General features: G+C 30.8%; 3 protein-coding genes across 16 annotated transcripts; 1 reads left to right on the top strand and 2 right to left on the bottom strand.

Moving 5' to 3' along the window:
- Positions 1-3,125: 3,125 nt before the first annotated feature.
- LOC140974372 (CBS domain-containing protein CBSX1, chloroplastic-like) lies at positions 3,126-6,419 on the top strand. 14 transcript variants are annotated; one of them, XM_073437777.1, is made up of 7 exons: positions 3,126-3,362; positions 3,471-3,553; positions 3,716-3,766; positions 4,554-4,602; positions 5,430-5,487; positions 5,606-5,701; positions 6,147-6,419. In XM_073437777.1, exons 2-7 carry the CDS (start codon positions 3,499-3,501, stop codon positions 6,222-6,224), a joined length of 387 nt encoding a protein of 128 aa, XP_073293878.1. In that variant the 5' UTR covers positions 3,126-3,362; positions 3,471-3,498; the 3' UTR covers positions 6,225-6,419. The 14 variants fall into 14 exon arrangements, 11 of the variants coding, with proteins under 11 accessions (XP_073293878.1, XP_073293867.1, XP_073293875.1 ...); XM_073437774.1 differs by lacking the exon at positions 3,716-3,766 and adding an exon at positions 4,172-4,323 and having other exon boundaries at positions 3,129-3,362; positions 4,554-5,313; XM_073437773.1 differs by lacking the exon at positions 3,716-3,766 and adding an exon at positions 4,172-4,323 and having other exon boundaries at positions 3,129-3,362; positions 3,471-3,576; positions 4,554-5,313.
- Positions 6,420-9,802: 3,383 nt separating this feature from the next.
- Positions 9,803-10,673, bottom strand: LOC140972648 (ethylene-responsive transcription factor ERF011-like). Its single transcript, XM_073435030.1, has 2 exons — positions 10,238-10,673; positions 9,803-9,921 (listed from the first exon to the last, which is right to left on the bottom strand). The coding sequence occupies exons 1-2, from the start codon at positions 10,671-10,673 to the stop codon at positions 9,803-9,805; spliced, it is 555 nt and encodes a 184-aa protein (XP_073291131.1).
- A 4,271-nt stretch (positions 10,674-14,944) lies between these two features.
- On the bottom strand, positions 14,945-17,618 carry LOC140974370 (SUMO-conjugating enzyme SCE1). Its single transcript, XM_073437765.1, has 5 exons — positions 17,447-17,618; positions 17,245-17,328; positions 15,640-15,792; positions 15,427-15,540; positions 14,945-15,169 (listed from the first exon to the last, which is right to left on the bottom strand). Exons 1-5 carry the CDS (start codon positions 17,513-17,515, stop codon positions 15,107-15,109), a joined length of 483 nt encoding a protein of 160 aa, XP_073293866.1. The 5' UTR covers positions 17,516-17,618; the 3' UTR covers positions 14,945-15,106.
- Between the last annotated feature and the right edge of the window lie 4,853 nt (positions 17,619-22,471).

Here is a 22,471-nt window from a genome sequence, read left to right as displayed (position 1 = left end):
GGCATTACTGTATTAGCTAATCTCATATCGACCATTACTGGATTGCCTAGCTTAATTAGCTTCTTATTTTATAACGTGAAGCTCAAGTTAACTATTATATTTGAGTCATAAAAACAATAAATAAATGAAACTTTGATGATGTTTCTGAAAATTATAGATTTTTAATCCCTACTGTATAGTAAATAATTTTCAACTTTTTCCGAAACAAAAACAAATGGAGCTATGCATTATACACAGAAGATAAAATATCTAAAAGGGCCAATGGGATTAGGTGTAACTGAATTCTAATAAAAGTGTCGCAAATATTTTATAGTCGATAATAATTTCGATAGTAACGTTATAATTAATTCCACTTAGGTATCTCTAACATCTTGCTTTACATGCAAAAATGGGTTGCCATGCATATAATTGTTTCACGTCATATAATTTATGAACTTTACATTATAATTATGGTGGTGCATTTAAAAATTGTCGGAACATAAATATCAACAAATTGATTAATTAAAGGCAAATTACAAAGATTTCAAGTGACTTCGTTTAATTTTTTTCATCAAAATTTTTAATAGACATACGGAAAACGCTACCGTGGTGTTGGAATCTAAATATTGTTGATATATCAGGCTGGACGGAGGTTAGCACTTCGAAGAATAAAGGTTGAAAGTTAAAATAAGAAATCTAAATTATTGGATTAAAGCCAAAATTTAATTACTTACAAAAATAAACTAACTTAAATGACTATTTTGACAATTTCCACACTCATCTAAAGAGATTAAAGTTTGGCCTTAGTGCAATAAGTGTATAATAGGATGTTGGATGATCACCGCTTTCCATTTCTCGAGCAATAATATCTTGTAAAATCAAACATATGAGAGTGTTGAAAATTGTTTAGGCGAAAAGTTTTTAGATTCTTAAGTCAAAGAGACTATAGAAAAAGGGAAAATAAAAAATGTGAGACTCAATTGATCGTATACAATCTAAAAATAGATAGAATGTGATGTGTAGTAAAACTTATATATGATTTATTACGTGGTTTATTGCTATGCAAACTTCTAAAATACGTATTTTACGTATAAAGATTGTTAATTTGAAAGTGCATAATTTGTTTATCTTAATTATTATTATATGATGATAGCAAGAAGAGATCCCCTCATGTGTCCTAATTAATGCCAAAACACCTCAGTTTGTATTAAAAAAAATTCCGGTCTTTTATGTTTCACCTTTTTTTGTCGTGATTTTGTCGGCCATATTATCGAATTTAATCATAATTTTTTCAAATAATTTTGATGATTTGTTTTTAGCAGTGTTCTAAAAAACACTCTCAAGCTCCGCTTAAGTACGTTTAAATTTGAAGTTCGACATAAACGCCTCGCTTCGGAGAAAAACGGAAAAAGCGGTCAAACTATAGTTTAACCGAATTAAATATAATTAAAATGTTTAATTAAATGTGTTTAAGAACAATTAAACGCATCTGTTTATTTTTAATTTTTATTATTTTGAAGGTATGTCTTTTTATTTTAAAATAATAAATTATGTTCATAATTGAGATAATTACGATTACACTAAAGATAAAAAAACGATTTTTCACACTTAAGCGAGATTATTAAGCACATGCTAATCTCGCTTAAGCTTGAAAAGCTTGGAGCTCGACATCTGCGCTTTGCTTCACGCTTTTTAGAACCTTGGTTTTTAGTCATTTTTATGTTGAAGCCCTTATGTGATAAGACAATTAGAAACATTAATACCACACAAAAATGACTAAAATCGAAAAAAAGATTGAAACTGAAACGAATACTGAAGTAAGTGTATCCGATGGCCAATACATACACACATGATGTGTGGACATGCATATTGTGGTCCATTAAAATAGTACATGGTCCCAAAAACCTCGAAAGCATACTTGCCATTTTTGAATCCCAACACCACCATTTTTCACGCACAAATCACCCATGAGTGGGCACTTTCTTTCTCTGTAGATCGTACTTTGATACTTAATCCAAGATTCAGTATTTTTTTTCCAATATATATATATATATATACACACACACACACACACAAGAAAGACAACTAACTCCTCGACTTTGCGAAAGTATATATTTTGAATATTTACTTGGCCATTATTCGTTTTTTTAAAAAAAAAGATTTGGTTTTTCTATTCGATTCTATAAATTATTAAAAGTGAAAGCAGAAAAGTATGAATGGACCACGATAGAATCCAACGTAAGTACATATTGTGCAAAAACCTTTGGATTTTTATCGCTTGGGATTTCTTGCACATGCATCATCCATATTCCTTCTTTGATTTTTCTCATGGAGGCAGTTTCGACTTTATATTATATTTGGATAGAAATATTTGATTTCGTTGGTGATTTTAGAATAATGGATTCGAATTATCCCCCTATAATGGACGACCTAAAATACTTCTCTTTGCTAAAAAAAATAAAAATAAATTTAAATTGACCAGATTGAAATGTACACATTTGAAAATTATTACACAAAACAAGCAAAATAATTATGAAAGTAAAATATTCAAATATCTAACAAATACTTACTTCTCCTCAAATGCAGCTTTAGTGTAAAAGTATTTCAGACTTATCTCTACGAGGATATACCACGATCTTTACTTCAAGGGTCCACTTCCTTTCTTCAAANTTTCATGTCTAAGTCGAATTTTAAAAATTGACACTTGAAATAAAGTGTGTTTATTTTTTATTTTGATTGATAGTTTTTGGAAACTAAAATCATGGCGTGTAGACTCTCAATTACGAAAACAAATAATGATTTAGTTTCCATTTTTATCGAATATATACCTAACAAAATTAATTATATATATATATATATTTAGTTGTATATCTCACATCTTTATATTTTTTTACAATCATATTTTTATTTTTAAATAAATGATAACCCGCGATGTGCTATTATGAAAAACGAAAAAAGAAATAATATCGAAGAGAAACTAGACCAAGACCTGGCCATCTTGAAGAACTCAACTAAATTGGGCCTTTTGTTACAATAAGGCTTCAAGGCCCAGAGACAACTTACTCGATGGGCCTTCATTGAGCCTAAAATGTTCTAATTAGGCCCAATTAATCTAAATTCGGAGCGAAGATATTTTTAATTGTTGTCGTTTCAGGATCCCACTGCTCCAGCGGCCTCCGAATTACCAAAATGATGTCAGCCTGCCGCCGGAGTCTCTCCCCCTCTCTTCTCTCAGCCCACCTCCGCCGCCTGATTCCCTGTACCTATTATCCCCGCTTGGACCGAAACTGTCGCCTCCCACGAATCTTGTCTCAGTAACCAACCAAATTTCCAGCTCACATCGGTTCGTTGTTGCTGCCGCTGGCTCCACTTTGACTGCCAGAGTTGTTCCCTTTTTTGCTTCCTTGTTCCCTCGTTTCATTGCATTTAATCTTTACGAAAGTTACTTTGATTATGTGTCTCATTTTTCTTACTAATTTTGTACGGCCAAGAAATGGGGTGTTTACTCTGGGTGATTTCATGACAAAGAGAGAAGATTTGCATGTTGTAAAGCCCGCCACTACAGTCAATCAAGGTTTTTCTCTTCACCTGTTCATAGTTGTTTGTTTCATCATTATCTTGAAGATTTTATTTTATAGTAAAAATTTAAGCATGCTTAAATTGCTTCTTCTTCTTTTTTATTTCTTTTTGTTTTTTGTTTTTTGTTTCGGTTTCTGAAATTATTTTGTTGGCACAGATTTGGAAATTCTTGTCGAAAAACGGATAACTGGTTTTCCGGTGATTGATGATGAGTGAAAGTTGTTAAGAAAATTTTCAACTTCTACTATTTTGATCATTCTTACCTTGTTGGTAGAAAATTCTTTGATGGCAATCTCTTTTATGATCTATTACTTTGGTACTGAAATATGGTTAGGCAAGTACTGAATTGCTGCTTGATAAATTAAATAATATTAGAATAAGGTTATAATGATCGGATTTCTTGGTCGTTATGATACCGAACTATGTCTTGCTCTAGCATTTGCCCTATGTTTTAGTGAGGAGAAATGGTTTCATCGTTGAACGATTATATTGAAAAGGGAAACTGGAAAAATTTGTATCGAACTTCATAGACTTAATTAGATAATGTGTTGAGCAACTCAAACTAAGAATACGAATCTTGTTAACTTGTGTGTTTCAAAACCATGTTGATCAGAATAGATGGAGTCATGGACCATTTTCATGGAGGCAGGGAGAGATGATCTAGTTAGAAGATCTCAATAAGTTTACTGATGCAGTGACAAATATGCCAGTAAAAGAGCTGATTAGCACTTTGCGCTGTGCTGGAAAGCAGCAACACTTCATTGTGTAATATTGGCTTCTATTGAGAAACACTCCCAGTTCTTTATCCCAAATTTGTTACTTTCTACATGTTTGTGGTATTTTTATGCCATGAATACCTTTAGAAATAAATGATATTATATATGAATTTAGAAATGTAAGCCCGCCACTTTCACTTCCACTTTTTAAAGTCGTAATATATGAATTTAGAAATGTAATATTATAACGAGGCATGACAGAGCCTGTTTGTTATCCAGGTCGGTCTTGTGTCGGACTGCGATTTATTAGCGCTGGACTCTGTCTCAGGTGAATGATATACTTCATTTATAACTTTCATGCTCTACAACTAGATGGCTTTAATTTTTCATCTTCCTTGAATATTTTCCGGCATGCATCTCATCCAACTCATTTTTTGTGACTTCTTGCACTGCAACTTGAAATAATTTGTTAGGTTCTTTTATGGAAAGAGTGAATGTGTGGAACTTTATAAAATTTTAAGTATTTTTTCTCATTAAAATTTTTCTCCGTCTGTTTTATGTGAATATATCTCTTGATGTGTTCCTTAGACTTTAGAAATACTGCTTGTATACTGATGCATTCAGTTTGTAACAATAAAGAATTTTCCCACGTTATCGGATACAGACATGTTTCCTGAAGTTGACAGCACTTGGAAAGTATGTATAAATTTGCTTCTTGAATTTATGTATCTTTTTTGTACATACTAGTGCAGAGCAGTTTGCAAAAAGTTATAAATTAATGCTATCCATGGGAATAAATAGGATAAGAAGAAGCGGAGAAAACTTTATTTTGATTCCATGTTAGTATGTCTAATGAGTTTTTCAATTGTGAGTATATTTTTAAGGTACCCAATCAAGTTCTCGTCTCTGATTGGCTATTGATGTCCCCTTACTCCGTACAAAAGTTGTTTAGCAAAACCGACGGAAAAGTGGTCGGTTATTTAATGACACCAGCTCCGATGGTGGTTCGTGAAGCCACCAATCTCGAGGATGCTTCAAGGTTGTCGCTTTGTAAATAATTTCTTTCATCGTATCATTCAAGTTTTTTTTTCCTTTTTTCCGTATTTAAAGGCTAGACGCCAAAGTGTTACTAATGTATCTTGAATTTATAATCAGATTGCTACTCCAGACAAAATACAACCTCCTTTCTGTCGTCAATGGCGATGGCAAGCTGGTAATCACCAATACGTCATATTTTTTGTTTGCATGTTATATATTTTTACTTTAAAACAATTATTTAGGAAAGGTTTAATTCCTCTTCTCCTGATTTGCTAATTGTCGCTGTTTTGGAGGTTGGCATCATTACTCTAGGTAATGTTGTGAGAGCTGCTCTGCAATTTAAACAAGATGAAGAGCTTCGAAGTCTGTCCATATGCAAAAAACTTGAGGTAATTCTCTCCCCGTTTATCAAGTGTTGAGAACTGCACCTATAGAATTTGAGGGAGCAAGATAAGCTCCAAGTTAAACTAACCAACAATAATTGTTGTAGCTAATTGCTGTTGAGTTCATTTAAATATTGAACCCTTAAGTACGAGTGATTAAAATAATATACTTTTTTTTAATGTTGGAGCCTTGTGCAACTACATCTGATAGAGACTGTTATTATTTTTTAGTATTTCCCATAATTGGGCCGGTGGTTGAAATTGCAAAATTATTGCTTGATATATATATATATATATATATAGTATGAGTGAATTATGTCCAACAACTCCCATTATGTTCAAATATGTTTGCATTTGAATTCAAAATGATTCTTCTTTAATAAATATGTTTTCTTTCCCTTTTTTAATATATCCTTGCTAATTCTTTTCCCAAAAACCTACTGCCGAATAGGTCAGGCACACGACTCATGCTCGAAAGAGATTTCGCGAGTTTGAACGAACATCAGGCGAGGCAAATGTAAGTTATTGATTTTCTTTATGGATGGTGAAAGTTGCACATTGTTGGAAGGGGGTAATTCGTATTGGCTTTCTTGGATATTTTTTCATCACTAAGCACTGTGTGTGTGCGCTTGCAGTTAGTATAGGTTTAGCCTTATCTTTTTGTGTTTACTTAGTATTGAATCAATATTAATAATATTGGTTGGAGAGTTATATTTTCTTCCAATGTGACTGATTGATCTATATATCTATAATGCGAATGATTTTAGTATTGTTTGTCAGGAGCGTTGTCCTCATTTCTAATTGCTCAAATTTGTGTTTTCATATTGCAACTTCGGTGGTCTAAATTTGTATGGAATGTTATAAAAGGTCGCATTAGGATCGATGAATTAGAATTGAGATAGAATTTTATTCTAGAATTCAAATAATACTCCTCCTAGGTTGCATTTTGATTTATGTATTTTAAGCTAAATATTTCAAATTCATGATAACAAATTCATTGGTTTGTTTGGACAAATTCAGTTGATAATATATTTCAAATTCCAAATAGTTATTTTTTGAGTCACCGTTGTGGATTTCAAACTCATTATTAACATGGAATTATTTCAAATCATTCTCTCAAATACTTCTTCGAATCCAAATTCTTCGATCGAAATGTGATCTTATATCATTTGAGATGGGCTACGATTTGGAATTTATTTAGATTGAATTCATTCATGTAAGGTGCTTCTGGATTAAGTCATTTTAAATAAATAAATAATTTCAAATATAATATAGTTGCAATTGAATTAAGTCATTTGAAATTTTGGTTTTGAATTTATTTTCATTGTTAACTTGGGGAAATTCAAATCTATCGTTTATTTATTTACACTATAAGAATTTGAAATCTATTATGATTAATATAATTATAATATAAATAAGTAGGAAGATAGATCTAAATTTTTGTTAATTTATTATATGAATTGTCTAACCAATTAAAATATATTCAAATTTGTTGATTTTAAATCGTTCTGGCCAAATAGAAGTCATAGTTATTGTGACTTTTTTTTATAAATTAATAATGTTAGTGTCATAAAATTTTATTAATTTAGAGATGTTTTAAGTAATGGATAAATTAATAATTTATTATTTAAAGAGTTTTTTTTTTAAATTGAGCAAACATAAATTGAATTACATAAAAAAAAAAATCATAGTGTTACATCAATGTATGCGACATATTCTTTTAATTAATATAAATAAAAATTCATTGTACATATATATTTATAAAAATAAATAAATTGTATTAATTGTTTTAATTAATTCAATAATATTTTTTTGTATTGACTAATCAAATATGATTTATCTTATAAACGGAACAACAATATAATTAAATTTCATAGAAAACCTACAATGATATAATCATATTTTACTAAATTTTTCTAATTATTTTGTAATTTTAGAAAATTATTAATTTATAATATTGAAGATATCATAATTTTACACATGGCTCTTAAGTTATTATCTTAAATTATTAATTTAGCACATTAGCTTAAGTCGGGATCAATAGAACATATCGTTGTAGAGATATTATTAATTTATCAAATATTAATTTATAATTTTTTTTATTGTATTTGACTAAATTTAATGAATATGAATTCAAATTCATCTCATTTCATTTAATAGTAATTATGAATGATTGTAAATACGCCTAATATTTGTGTCGTTTAAAATTTACAATTTAGATCAATCATAAAATCAAGTTCTTGTATCCAAATTAGGGTTGCTCGTGAGTAGCTTGACTCAAGCTCGAGCTCGATTTGACTGAGCTCGAGTAGTTCGAGCCCGTAATTGAGTCGAGCTCCAGTATTATATTTATATATATATATATATATATATATATATATGGCTCGAGTAATTCGATATGTTATCAAGTCAAGCTTGAGTTTGAAAATTAATACTCGAATCTAGTCGAGCTCCGAGTAGTCGAGCTCTAATAGTGTGATACTCGGAGCTCGACTCGATTAGATTGCACCTCTAGTCCATATACAATCGTGATGAATTTAAATAATGGATTAGAACAACATGTTTTCTCATAATCAATCCAAATGCAGCTTTATAAGATTGTGTTTGGAACTACATATGTATTTGGATTTGAAAAACAATGTAATTTTAAGTATTAGGGTAGAAATTTCTATATTAGTAATGTATTTTTCATTTTTTTTAAAAAAATTTAGTATTTTTTATCGAGAATGTTAAAATTATCAACTTCGAGTCAGAAAAAGAATTAAAATTTCTTTAAAAAAAATGTAGATAACATACTAATATTAAAAATTTACAACATGTATTACTAAATCTTAAAAATATAGATATACGGAACAAAAAATGCAATTTTGTCTATAATACAATATATTATAAAAATTGAAATACCTTACCAATCATTTAACTTATACAGTGATTTATGTTGAGAATTTGATATTCATTATTCTTTTTTCCAACTATCCGCACACATATTTAAAAGATTTTGATAAGTGTTTACTTATTTTTATGATATATCGATTTTTTTACATAAAATTTATAGATTTTTTAATTATTAATTGATTTTTTAATCAGTTCTAATCAGATGACGATTTATTTATTTTCAACCGTTCACACAAATTTAAAACTTATCATTAATTTATGTGCCCAATGATATTTTTCCAGCTGAGATTGGAAAGCGACTTGTCAAATGAGACTTGAACATTTCTTATAATTTTATGAATTGATAAGTTGTTTTCAATAGATTATATATCAATAAGATAATTAATACATAAAAACTGAGCCATTTATTATATATTCATGGACTATTTATATATACTAATAAGCGGTGACAAGTGATGTCGACTTTTATCTTCGTTTGTATACTGAATGAGTTCAAATTTTGTATTCCATGTATGTGTGTGTGTGTATAATTTTTCTACGTTAATCTTTTGAAATCACCAACAAGAAATTTCTTAATACGTCTTGCTTCATTAGTCATTACACGAATATATATATTATATATATATATTATATATATATGTATGTATGTATATATGTATGTTTTTGTCATATTATTTGCTCTTTTATTTTTATTTTTTTTCTGAAGTCATATTTTGTTGAAATACTGACGTATATTATTTCTAATGTGACGTGTTGCTATCGACCATAGATCTTGTTATTGTGTTTGATATCATACTAACACTTCACTTAAAGTAAAAAACAAGCATACAGTAAAAACAAAATTTTGAACCGACAACAAAACTAAGATCAAGTTGTAGAATATTTTCGTATAAAATTCCCATATATTCACTCACATGTTTCACATATTTGACCATGCTATCTCAATTTACGGCATTCCTCTATTAATTTACAGTTGTTTTACTATATTACTTTTTTTTATGGTACCATAAAACGATGACGTGTCATTTAAAATAACTGATGTGACTACAAACAAACATTACTGAAATATCCGATCTAAAAAAAACTAAATTTTTTTTAAAAAAACTGAAAATTAGTTAACTAAAACCAAACTAATAAGGAAAGAGATGCATTAATCGAGATTAACACAAGATTCATATTGAGGAAACATGAAACAACTCCAAAAAATTGGTTTCATATTTCCCAAAAATCCACTTGCACCCCCAACTGGAGCTTGAATCGGTAGGGCCATGGCTGTTCCTCCGCCCCCCCTCCATCACTCGGATCCCCACACCCCCAATCATCATCGACACCTGCCATCACATGCAATATAATAGTTTCACTCGATGCCCTTTTCAAAACATTAATTATTACATTATTAACAATAATTATCACCCACTTCTAACATTGTGGGAATTATATATATTCAATATTGAAACTGTTGTATCCAAATTAAAACTACGAGGTGCATGTTAATTGTACCGTCACACGCCCTCTGAGAAAACTCAACTACAAATTAACATCAATTAAGAACAACGACAAGAAGAATTAAAGAGGATACATACGATTACATAATCTATATATAAATATATATATCTTGAATTTTTCCAGATCTTCACCAATATTCACCAGATGTGTCTTCGGGCTCTGGCTCTGGCTCGGGCTCCTTGTTCAGATCAATCTCATCGTGGAACAAAGAGGGCTTCAGCGGCTGATGATTCGTTGCATGTTCCCTCTTGCCGACGCTCTGCATCGCGTCCACCCTAGCACCGACCTCTGCCGCCACCCTCCTTATGGAGTCGGCGGAGAGGTCCTGCAGCCTGCCGGCTGACAGCTCGTCCGGGAAATTCATCTTCGCCGTCGGCCCGCGGAGGTAGTACACAGCCGTGTCGTAGGCCCTCGCCGCCGCCACTGGGGAGCAGTAAGACCCTAGCCAAATTCTCGATCGTTTGTTGGGCTCCCTTATCTCCGCCACCCACTTGCCCCACTTTCGCATCCTTATGCCCTTGTATGGCTTGTCGCTCCTCCTCCGTCCCGCCGCCCTGCTCGAGCTGCCACCCTCCATGTCTGCAAGAATACCCTCTTCTTGATTTCTTGGTAGTACAGGGTCCCGGTTAAATAGGAGGAAGGCTTCAAGAAAAGACAGAAATAGCAACGTGAGGCATGCGAAGAGCTGTGAAATCTGGCGTTGGCTGCGGCTTGAGGATCAAGGTTCTTGTCATCTGGGCGTACAGACACGTTAGTTTATCCTTAAAAGCAAGTTTAATGAGCAAAAACTAGCTTACAAAATGCACCGACACCAGCACAAATCTTCTTCTCACTCCATCATTTACGCATTCTCTCCCCCCTCATATATATATATATATATATATATATTAGACCGCTTGGGGCCTATTTGTATGTATCGGTGTAAGCATCTTTACACGTCAGCCCTTCTTCTTTTCTTTTTTATACAGTAGTTAATAATCAACCATATATTTTATGGATAGGATTACAGATATTGGAATTCAGTAGGTGAATTAATTTTTTGTATTTCTATTAAATTACAAATGAAATATTCTAAAATTATATAGTAATTAGTAATGTTTGGCTTGAAGATCAGATAGAGAATTTTCGGGAAATCATTTTTTATTTGTGTTTGTTTTTTGTAATCTAATATTGGAAGTCAAAACTTGAAACTTATAAAATGAGTAGTGGATCTAATGATTAAGATAAATTAATTTCATTTGAAATAAAAATTTTGTAATACTACAGAATTCATAATCAAATACTTAATCCTCAAAACATCAAAAACTATTTACTTTCAATAATTTTTTGATTAAGAATTTAGATGAAGGGGGTTAGGTCGGTGGTCGGCAAATTGAAAGATACCCTTGTGACTTGACTTGGACTTGCATTTTGTTTATTACACACACATAGGATATATGTTCAAAGTTTATATATAAATATCTTTCTTACGATTTAGTTATTACAATAAAATTGGAATACCAATTGACTTGTAAGGGATCTGTAAATTTTAAATATATAAATAATTAATAATATGAAAATAAAAAATTAATTTACTCTCAAGTGATAGCTACTTTTTTTTTTTTTTTTTTTTTTTTTTNTGATGACATAAAAATATAAAATAGAAAGATAATTGTTTTATGAAATAAAGAGGGATTACTGTGTACTGGACTACAACCAATATAGATGTGCCGAAATGTAGATTATTATTTTTTTTGCATTTTTTCAATTAATACTATATATTCTACCATATTTATTTGATTATTCCTGCTTATTATATGACTTCAGAGAAATATTTGAAATGCATTTCATTTAATAAGTTCATATATTAGTATAAAATCTTCGTCCACTATAAGTTTGAAAGAGCAACTAATTAGGAAGATTATTAAAGAGAAATTTATATTTTTGGCATGTTTTCTATTTTTTATTTTGTTGTAGGTCGATTTACGGTCTTAGTCCACTAGTTCGCATTTTCCCTCAATTTTAGTAATTTTTTACTGGAATAATAATGTGACATCAGAAAATGATGGTGTGTTACCGAAAATTATTGGCGTGGCTACGGACATTGCTGGCGTGTTCAATGTCATATCAATATTTCAGTGAAAATTTATTGAAAAATGAAAAAATGCAACTTAATGGAAATTAAGTGAAAACATGATCAAAATTGAAAAACCTATAAATTCCAAAATCAGAAATCTAATTTTCTCAATTTTTAAATTATTCATTATAATGATTTGGGAAATAATAATTTAAACCAGAATAATATGGATTGCTCGATGGAAAACAATATTTTTATTTTATTTTATTTTTTAGGAAACAATAGTTTCAAAGGAGCACTCTCTGTAAAATAGGAAGCCGATATTGTTTAGTAATTATGGCTTGCAATTCATGAACCAATGGTCAATTTTAATTTTGATTAATCATGTATGTGTTAAAAGTCAACATCTAGAGTTAAAGGAATCAAATAGTAAGATTAAATGTTGAATATTAAATTGTTACAAATTTTATCCTTGAACAATCATTTGATTTTTTTTAATTAAATCGTTATTTTCAGCACATTTTTTTAGTTTTCTTTTTTCTTGTTTTTGGGCATCAGATGAGGTAGCAAAGTCAATGTTCGAATAATATACTCCATTTATTATTTCTTGTCTCGAACTTACAATTGTAAACAAATAATCCTACTCAAAATTAATTTTCTCGAAAATAAGAAATAATAATGCTTTGGGAACATGCACTCTAATGTATGTAGTTAATAACCTGACTATGTTTGGATTAATGAATTTAGATTTGTAAAAAGAATGTATTTGAAAAGATTGGTTTTAGGAGTGGATTTGAAACTGAAGCATAAATTGGTTAAAATAAGATATTTCAAATTCTTCATTCTAATTTTGAACCAAATGAATACAATGGATTTGAGATATGGATTTGAAATCAAATTCACTCACATCTTTTATTCCAAACGCATTTAGTATATTTTAGTTTGGTATTTATATGAAAGGAAAATATTGAAACTGGTCTTTGGAAGTTTTAACTTTGAGATCCAATAATTAAGGAGCGTAGTAAGAAACTTTTAATCTGGTGGGCAAAATTTTGTTTCAATTTTTGTCATTATCCCAATATATTTTGTAAAGTTTATCGTAGATAAGAAATAATTCATACAAAATAATTGTCCAATTTGAATAAGAAATATCCAAATAGAAACCATTGAATCAAATTAGTCCAATACTCATTATTTCATCTTCATTCCTATCTTTCCAATACATGTAAGAACATTCTTATATATAAAATATTCAACTCGATATTAAAAAAATTGAGTAAAAATTAATTAATAATCCCAACACGCAATTAACAATAACATTAAAATATCACACCCAAATTTTATCAAACAAACTAGTCTCTCAAATTAAATATTCAATACAAATCGAAAAAATTTCATATTTGTTAAGAAAAGAAATAGCTTCATTAATTCACTCAATAGTATGTTAATATTTTTTATACTTGGATCATTTAAAAATTATTGGACTAATTATTTTTAAAAAAAATTGGCACAAAATTCCTGCAGGACATTAGATCTGCCCTTGCAATAATTCATACTCCATCGGAAGTATCACAGTAAAACCCCATGAAATAAATTTAATCAGATTTATTATTTAGAAAAAAATTCTAAATTCAATTAGATTCAAGTTATATAAGATTGTAAATATGGGAATCTTCAAGAACAGTGGTTGACAGTTATATGTAGTATTTAACAGTACCCATGTTGCAGAAAAGTACAGGGAATCAACAAATCTTTTCTAAATAAGATCAGATTCAATTCAATGATTTAGTCCCAACTTTCGAACCCAAATTAAAAGGACATCAAAATCATTAATAAAGTCATTTACCAAATCCCAGTACAATATTAAAACGTGTTTTTTATGTTAATTGTCTTGATTCAAAGGATTTAATATTATTTTAATTTAATGTACATTGTTTAATTTCCTCCCCACACCCTTCCCGCAAAAAAGAAAAAAAGGTTCAATTTTCTTGCACATACCCGAACCCTCGGGTAGAAGTAAGTTTGAGAATGAGACATGTTGCCGCCCACGTACAACTTCCGATGCAGATAAAGTCAATAGTTGGTGAAGAAATCAATGGTCATGCACTAAATTTAAATACAATGCATAAAATAGAGATGGAATAAAAAAAATCAAAAGGAAAGAAGGTATGCTTATATATAATTATTAAGGTTGTGATTGGATAGATGAATTCGATAAGATTAATTTTATTTTACTTGATATGCTACAAAATTGAAGTGAATTTGATCAAGTCATGTTATTGTATAATTAGAGAAAATTTTAGAAAACATGTCCGATTGCGCGTTTTATTTTATATGTTGTTAAACTAATAATTAGATCAGGGAGTTGAAATTAAATTGAATTACCTTATCTTTGAAGTGATGATGTAATTTAAAAGGTGATTTCGTCTTAGGATTAAAAAATTGAATGGGTTCTCGTACTAAAATAAAATCCAAGGATAAGATACCTTACTCATGAAAAAGAATTTGTTTTGAATTTTAAATTCTTTTCCATCTCTGGAAAATACAATTTTTTTTTTTTTTTTTGCTTTAGCACATCAAATTACTTGCTTTTAGCATAATTTTGAAGCTATGGTGCACGCTCTGTCTTTGAAGATTGTATTTCAACCTGTATTCAAGTAATATACATTTTTATGGTACTGATTAAATATTTGAGGAACATTATTCAGCACGAATTAGATTGGGAAAAGGGTAGGAGCTGAATTAAACAGCACACAAATTTCAATGTATGCCCAAAAACACATGCCAGCACACAACATCAAAAGCACCATCTTTCATATCATCAAACACTGTTCAAACCGACTCGCCGTGCTACTCTTTCCTTCGCAGTCAATATCGGACACAGTAGATTCAAGAACCTTTACGAGAAACAGCTTTGTAGAAGCTTTGACGGTTTGAAAAACATATGTATTCATTTAAATAAGAGGTGGATACTGCTGGGCCTGCTGCCGAACTCTCTTCTTGTACTCGACAGCATCCTGCATGCAGATAGCGAGTGAATAAAACCTAGCCAACACCAAATTCGAAACGCTATCTACTCGAAGATAATAAGTAGCTAATAGCATTCCCAGTGTTAGCCTGCCTATCCTTTCGACTAATTATGATTCTTGCATGTTTATATGCTCCAAATGGACTTCATCATTCCTGATGATTATCGACTTCGAAAAATGTTCAAAATAAGTATTATGCACGCAACATGTATAATATAGGTAATGTGTCAGAGAAACTCTAGTACCTGGATAAACAGTTGGTACCCATCAGTCTGTGCTGGATCAGACGGATTTGGTTGATCCAACAAATCCTGGACGCCCACCAAAATTTGCTTCACCGTGATGGCAGTTCGCCACCCCTATTCATTAGAAACAAGTAAAGTTCTGATTTGCAGTACATGAAGTGAGCAGTGAGCCAATAATTGTCACAAGGCTAAAACCAACAAAATTGTACATACGCTATCCTCGTTTAGGATTGAGAGGCAAACGGTTCCGGACGGGTATATATTAGGATGAAAAAACCCTGGGGGAAATTTACACTTTGGTGGCTTGCTCGGATAATCTTCACTAAAGTGCATTGTAAGCGGGTAAAAACCTCCTTCCCAATCAGACTGCAAGATTTTTTATAATTAAACACACAAAGAAACAATCCTGCTAGGGACAAGAAAATTAACGACTAGATGGTGACTGCTAGTAACCATCAACTAAGAAATTACGAACATCATTCCATCAAATCAGAAATTTCAATTAGAACTCAACAATCTCAACCTAAAGGGTGGCCAAGAAAATGAATATCCTCTTTTCTCCGGCTTAATTTATCACATAATGATTTTAGTGATACACTTTTGTTAAGTCAAACTCTGGCAAAATGTTAACCTAAAAAATTCGGGCACTTGAAGCATACTTCAAGATAGATGGAACTTCTCATAATCACGTAGGGACAACTGAAAGTTATGCTTAGTCAGTTTTGATCAAATAAATATTGAACTTCGCATTCCTCGAAAACAAAAACGTTATATGTATTGAACTTTCGCATTCAATATGCTATCATCCAAATTTGGATGTGAAAAGGGATCTAGATATCTGGCTTGTTAATATAAAAATTGGCTATAGTAGCATATAACTGAGAAAAACATGCATATAACTGAGATAAACATATCGAACGAAGTCATACCACTATAAGATGACCATACTAATATCTTCAACAGTTCGACTATGTTAATCAAACCAAGTGTAGATATTACAAGGTACACTGTTTATCTTCCATTGGTATCAAGATATACGAGCACTGCATGACCGTTAAGTTGCTCGTTCCAGTAAACCGTTAAGCTAACTAATTAAGGTCATAAAAATCAATGTCTTGCATCCTCATCATATGATGAGCGCGAAAAGAGAAAAAAATATTCCCAAGCCATCACGTAAAGATGGTTTGCCACCAAAAAAGCACAATGAAACACATAATGGCCTACCAAAAAAGTAGAACAAAAGTCATAGGAGTTTAAAAGAATAATGAGAGACAATCTGCTAACCACAATAATAATATGGGAAAATCAATCCTCTAGGTTATCATGTTTTCTGTTTTTTGTCGTTTAACTAGTCAATGTTAGGTCCAAGTCCCATAACTTTGCTTTATGTTGGTTTTTAATTTTGTGTAGACAGAGTCGGCGTTTTCGATGTCATGACAGCCCTTGACGGCACCACATGGGCTCTCATATTTCCGGCAAAATAAGACTAAAAACAAATTTAAAAGGCAAAGTCATATATTAAGATCAAATTTGACAAATTATAGAACGAATCAGAAACACGGGACAACTTATGAAACCAAACGGGACAACCAGATAATAAAGTTGGGTATCATTGTTTTGAGACGATGATAATCAACAGTTAGCAAGCGCCAGCATCGTATGTAATCATGCTTCTCGTGAGTCATGTACATGTATAAAGATATCTTATTTAGACATTAAATCTATAACTCCAAGGATGCTGAAGACATATCAAATGTTCAAATAAATGCATCACATGCTGATCAAAATAACATCGGAGGATACCGTAAAAATACTTACCCCGGCCTTACCAGGGATTGTGCAGTGCCACGCCATCAAATTCACTGTACCATCGGGCAGCATCTCCGGTTTAGCCACAAAACCCTGAAAAATCCAAGGCATTTGACACAAAAAAGTGTTCCAAATTAAACAACAAATCGACGAACATAAATAAAATAAAATAAAAACAAACAACAAGATACGAAAAAAGTCACAATCGAACATGAGGATGATTTTTTCGCCAGGCTTTTCGTTCTTCAGCGAGCCGTCCTCGCGCGATTCCTCCAGACATTGTTCTCGAAAACAGAAGATTACTCTTCAATCTCAACAAAATTCCTTCAAACTACAAAAAGAGTGAGAAAATTACGAGTAGATTGTTGCACTGGATTTGATCTTCGGGGTTGTATATATGTAAGAACGGACGGCTGAGATTTGATCCAGTATAAGTGTGGGCAAAGTCATGCGACTATCAGAAAGTAAGACCGAAAGCGTAGGATTAGTTTGAATCTTTTCTGGGGACCTTCTCGGGGAAAAGGTCGAAAAGGAAACGCGACTTTTGATCTTTAATTCTGGCGTGAAGAAGGAATTTCGTTAATTATTCTAAAAATTGAACATTCATTTTAAAAATTGTTGTATTCTTTGAAAGTCCTAAAATATTATCTTTTCAAAGAAAGATTTATTGGTAATAATTGAAATACAAGCCTTTTTCAGTAGTTATAAAAAAATGGTAACTTCATTATAGTTATTGAATTAATAAAAAATTAAGATTAGATTATTTTTAACAATTTGATTTTATTTTTGGAGTTAAAGATATTCAAATGTAATTTTTTTTATTTTTTATTTTTTGTAACGAGAACCCCGCATCCACTGTCCGTAGTTGCGCACCAAAACACAATTTCTTCTTGACATTGAAAATTGTTAATATAAAATGGTCTTGCATAAATTAAAGAGCCCACCATTTTTAAAATAAAAATAATAGTTAATCTTTGCACTTTCATGTTTTCGATCTAATTAAATACATATTAATATCATAATCTAGATTTACATCTAAAAACTTCAGTAAATATATGCTCATCCAATCTCGTTTCTTATCATAAATAAGGAAAGAAAAAGTAAATTTGGTAACATGTATTTGAGTCTTTCTAATTTTAATTATCTATATTCTGAAATTTAAGTCTTAAATCGTTTTTTTGTTGCTAATTTAATCATTTTTCCGATGTATCGATGATATAACGCTTATCCGACGCAACTATGATGCAATATTGTATAAGCACTCATGATAGAAATTTTTTTTAAAAAAAAAATCAGAAAATGAAAGATACACTTGTAAGTAAATATGTAGCTTTTGAAAGATGAACAAAATAGTGTAACGTTGTAACATATAGAGAAGGCCGAACAAGAACAAATGAACGAAAACAGTAAAGCAAATGAGGCCTATAAGATAAACAATGCATTGAAACAGATTCGTCCCCTCCGATATGTGATTCGATGATCAAATCGGACAATTGTTTCCTAATATACAACTGGACAACAAGTAGTAACATAGCATAAAAGTACTACATCGACGAATTGAAGAAGTACCTAAACTTCATCACGAGCTGGAGCAGACCAGCATGAGACATAAAGATGAAGAGAAACAAAGTAATATGCGACTGGTGGAGATGGCCATCCGAAAAGCCAAAAATTGCTTAGTTGGAAGCTCACATCTAGAAGGATCTGGAGTGAATTTTCGAAAATAAAATTCAGGAAAATAACAAAAGTCAGGTCAACTTTGGTGGGCAGTTTTTCCTTGATTCTCCGACATTCAATGCATCCATGTCGCGCTCTTACACTTACACACAAGTCAAGTCTTTATAATGCCACCCTCTGTGAAAACACGCGAGAGAGACTATTGACCAATCATTTTTACACCTTCACAAAGTATAACTCAATATAAACTCATTCATGCTAAGATTATTTTCCTATGTGAGACATTCTTCATTCCACATTTATCATCTACTTAAAAAGGTCTTAAGATATTTATCCATTTTTCATTCAAAATGGAAAAAGCCCAGTAGACTAATTACAAAGTCCAACAGAACACGATCAAGATCTTATTTGTGAAATATAGATTACCATATTTGCAGCCAGACAACACACACAAATTGTGATTTCCCCTATGTAACCAATATCTTGTATACCCATACTAAAACTTGGAATGAAAGATAAATATCGTAAAATTTGTTTTACACATTAAAATTTTAGTTGTTGATGTAGAGAAGTGTTAAATTTGATTTTCCTAAGGTGAATCAAAATTTTATTAAACATTGAAATATATTATAAGGACACTTATCTAATAATAAATTCATAAGGTGTTTTAGCCCAGTATTTTAGTGCACCGAAGAGGCTGCGGTTCCATCTTTAAGAGAAAATAATAATAATAATAATAATAATAGTAATAAGGTCTTGGTAAAAATCTCAAATCCACACGTTTCAAGAAATGATAAAATCCTCCCATCTTCGTAGGCTTCTAATCTACAATTTGCGTTGTTAATGAAGTTTAATTAAATATTAATTAAGGAAAATGATTTTTTTTTCGTTAAGTTGTTCAATTTTAGATTTTGGTATATAACAACTTTTAATTTTCAACTATTTTGATCAAATAGTTGACGTGGTATCTGACAACTCAGTAATTTTCGATGTCATACAATTATTTTTCAATATTTTATAAATAATTTTTATATAGACAATTAGATCAAAATAATAAAAAATTAAAAATTTGTGTTCTAAAATCCAATTTAGTGAATCAAAACACAAAAATAAACAAGTTATCGAAAAGAAAAACTATATTCCTTATTAAGTATGTATAACGATAGATGTTTCCATCAATTACATGTATATTCAAACCATATTCCTAATCTTTACGCCATGGTACTATTCAATCTATACTCTACAACCAGCTTACACTTGATGGAACTGGCAGAATTATTGAACACTGAAAGATATGCTGGTATGACAACCTGATCATCTTAATTTTCTTGTTCAATTACAATATATATATTTTCGCGTTCTCAATACCTCTGCAGAGCAGCATAAGTTCTGGGAATCTCCGGTGCGGCCTCGATTTCTCCGGCACTTTGTTCTTGATCAGTTCCCTGCATTCGGGTTTAACTTATGTGAAGTAATTATATTTCAACGTCAACTCGAAGAGGTTGCTAAGCCTGCACAAAGATTCAGGAACTGCAACGTAGAATTTATTGTAAGATAAATTCAGATACTGCATATTTTGCAGGCAACCGAAGGACCGGGCAATCGGGCCTGTGAGATGGGTTCTGGCCCTAAAACAGAATTTTAGACAGGATAGAATGCAGGCAAATAAGAAAATTTGAACGTGAATCCCAACCAATCTTAGACGTGATAATATATGAACTTCCACAAAAAAAGTAAAGACAGTTTCAAGTTTATAATAAGTGCAAAAGGCATGCCACGAGTGAAATTTACTACGTTTTTTGTCTTTCAATTAGTAAATGTATTTGTAATCGTAAAATTTGAAGTAAATAATATGTACCGACAAAATAGGACTCCATTGTCGTCCACATGCTAATAGGGTACTAAGATGCCATAACTTTCCTTAACATCATGTGTACAGAAAATTGGCCCTCACCACCGCTGCCCAAATTGTAAGAAATAATCAGACTTGCATATTCTCTCATTAAATGTAATTAATATTTTACAAATTCAAACATTATTCTTTTTTTTTTAAAAAAAAAAAGAGAGAAGAAATCAAAATATTATTTCACCTTCAAATAATGTGGCCAACTTCCACATCTCTCTCATGCCATGGACAACGAAACCTAAATAAGATCGATTACCTTTGTTACCTCTCCCAATCCAAATATCTTAATCTTGAAATTCTGATATCTTTTAAAATTAAACCAAAATTTTATCTCAAATTCCCATTTCGGATTAATTTTTTAAACAGTAAAATTATATTAAAAAAATTTTGTAAGCTGGTATATTTTAGCTTTTTGTCAAATAAACCATCGAATTTTGGTATTAATATAATAAATCAATAATTTTTCTTTTCCATTTTTATTTTATTTTTATAATGTTGACATTTCACAGAGCATTAATGATGTAAACATTGAATATAATTGATCTGATGTCACTCCGAAAAAACAAGATTAGTCACGAAGAAACGACCCAACTTCCAACTATGTAAGTAAACAAAAATCAAACCCTGTCAAATGAGGTTATTGACTGTTGTCTTTCTAGACCTAGACCGACCGACGAGGAATACAACTTTAAATGCATGCATGCAAGCAATTAAGTTTGCAGAAAACTTTTTACTGACACTGCCCAAGATAAATGTAGGGGTTTAAGCATTTATTAATAAAACCAGTAGGCATTGAAGTTTTGGGTTACCATGACCACAACTCGAAAGCACATGGAGTAGTACTGGTCTGCATTAGTATCACAAAAAGAAAAGGGCTTAAATTTATATAGCATCGACGCCATGCAATGTATATATATTTTAAACCGTTGAACCAATTCGAAATTGAAGGTTTCAAAAATCGATGGCGTCGATACTTCTCGTGTTCTCGTCTTCCATTGAATCTCAAAAAGAATTGAGAAGATTACTATACGATATTGTAAGAGACTACGAGAGTTCTAATAAGAGAAATGAATGAGCTGTTAACTGCAGATTAAAAAAAAACTTTTTTCAAAAAATTACCAGAGTATCTCATGAAAAACCCAAATGATCGGAAAATCGTTATTTTATTAAAAAAATCAAATTGAATTAATATTTATAAAACGCTTTTATAAAAGTGTATTTTTTTTACAAAAACATTTATGAACATACAAAAACATTTATAAAATGTTCTAAAAGTTGTTTTGAAAATAAATATGTATTTAAATAACTATTTTATTTAAACATTTTTAGAGCTGAAAATGTGTTTGTTCAACTATATAAAAGAAAATTGTTAAAATTAATTAAAAAAGTGTGTGGACAATTATTCTATAAAAACATTTTCATTATCGTTAAACTCGTGTTTTTTATTCTAAAAATATCAAAAAATACCTCTTAATTGTTCTTAAAAATTAAATTTGAAGAACATTTTTTAAAAAATATTTTTAAAGAACGTTTTACAAAAATATTATTCAAACATATATGTAGGACCGAACGTTTCCCGGTTTACTAAAAGTAATAACGGTTGGTAACGATGTAACTCAAATATTTTAAAACGCACAACAGCACATCATGTTT

The sequence above is a fragment of the Primulina huaijiensis genome, chromosome 3, assembly GCF_012295235.1.
Source record: "Primulina huaijiensis isolate GDHJ02 chromosome 3, ASM1229523v2, whole genome shotgun sequence".
Lineage (NCBI taxonomy): Eukaryota > Viridiplantae > Streptophyta > Magnoliopsida > Lamiales > Gesneriaceae > Primulina > Primulina huaijiensis.
The sequence above is the reverse complement of the archived record's forward strand: the minus strand, read 5'-3'. Positions and strand labels throughout refer to the sequence as shown.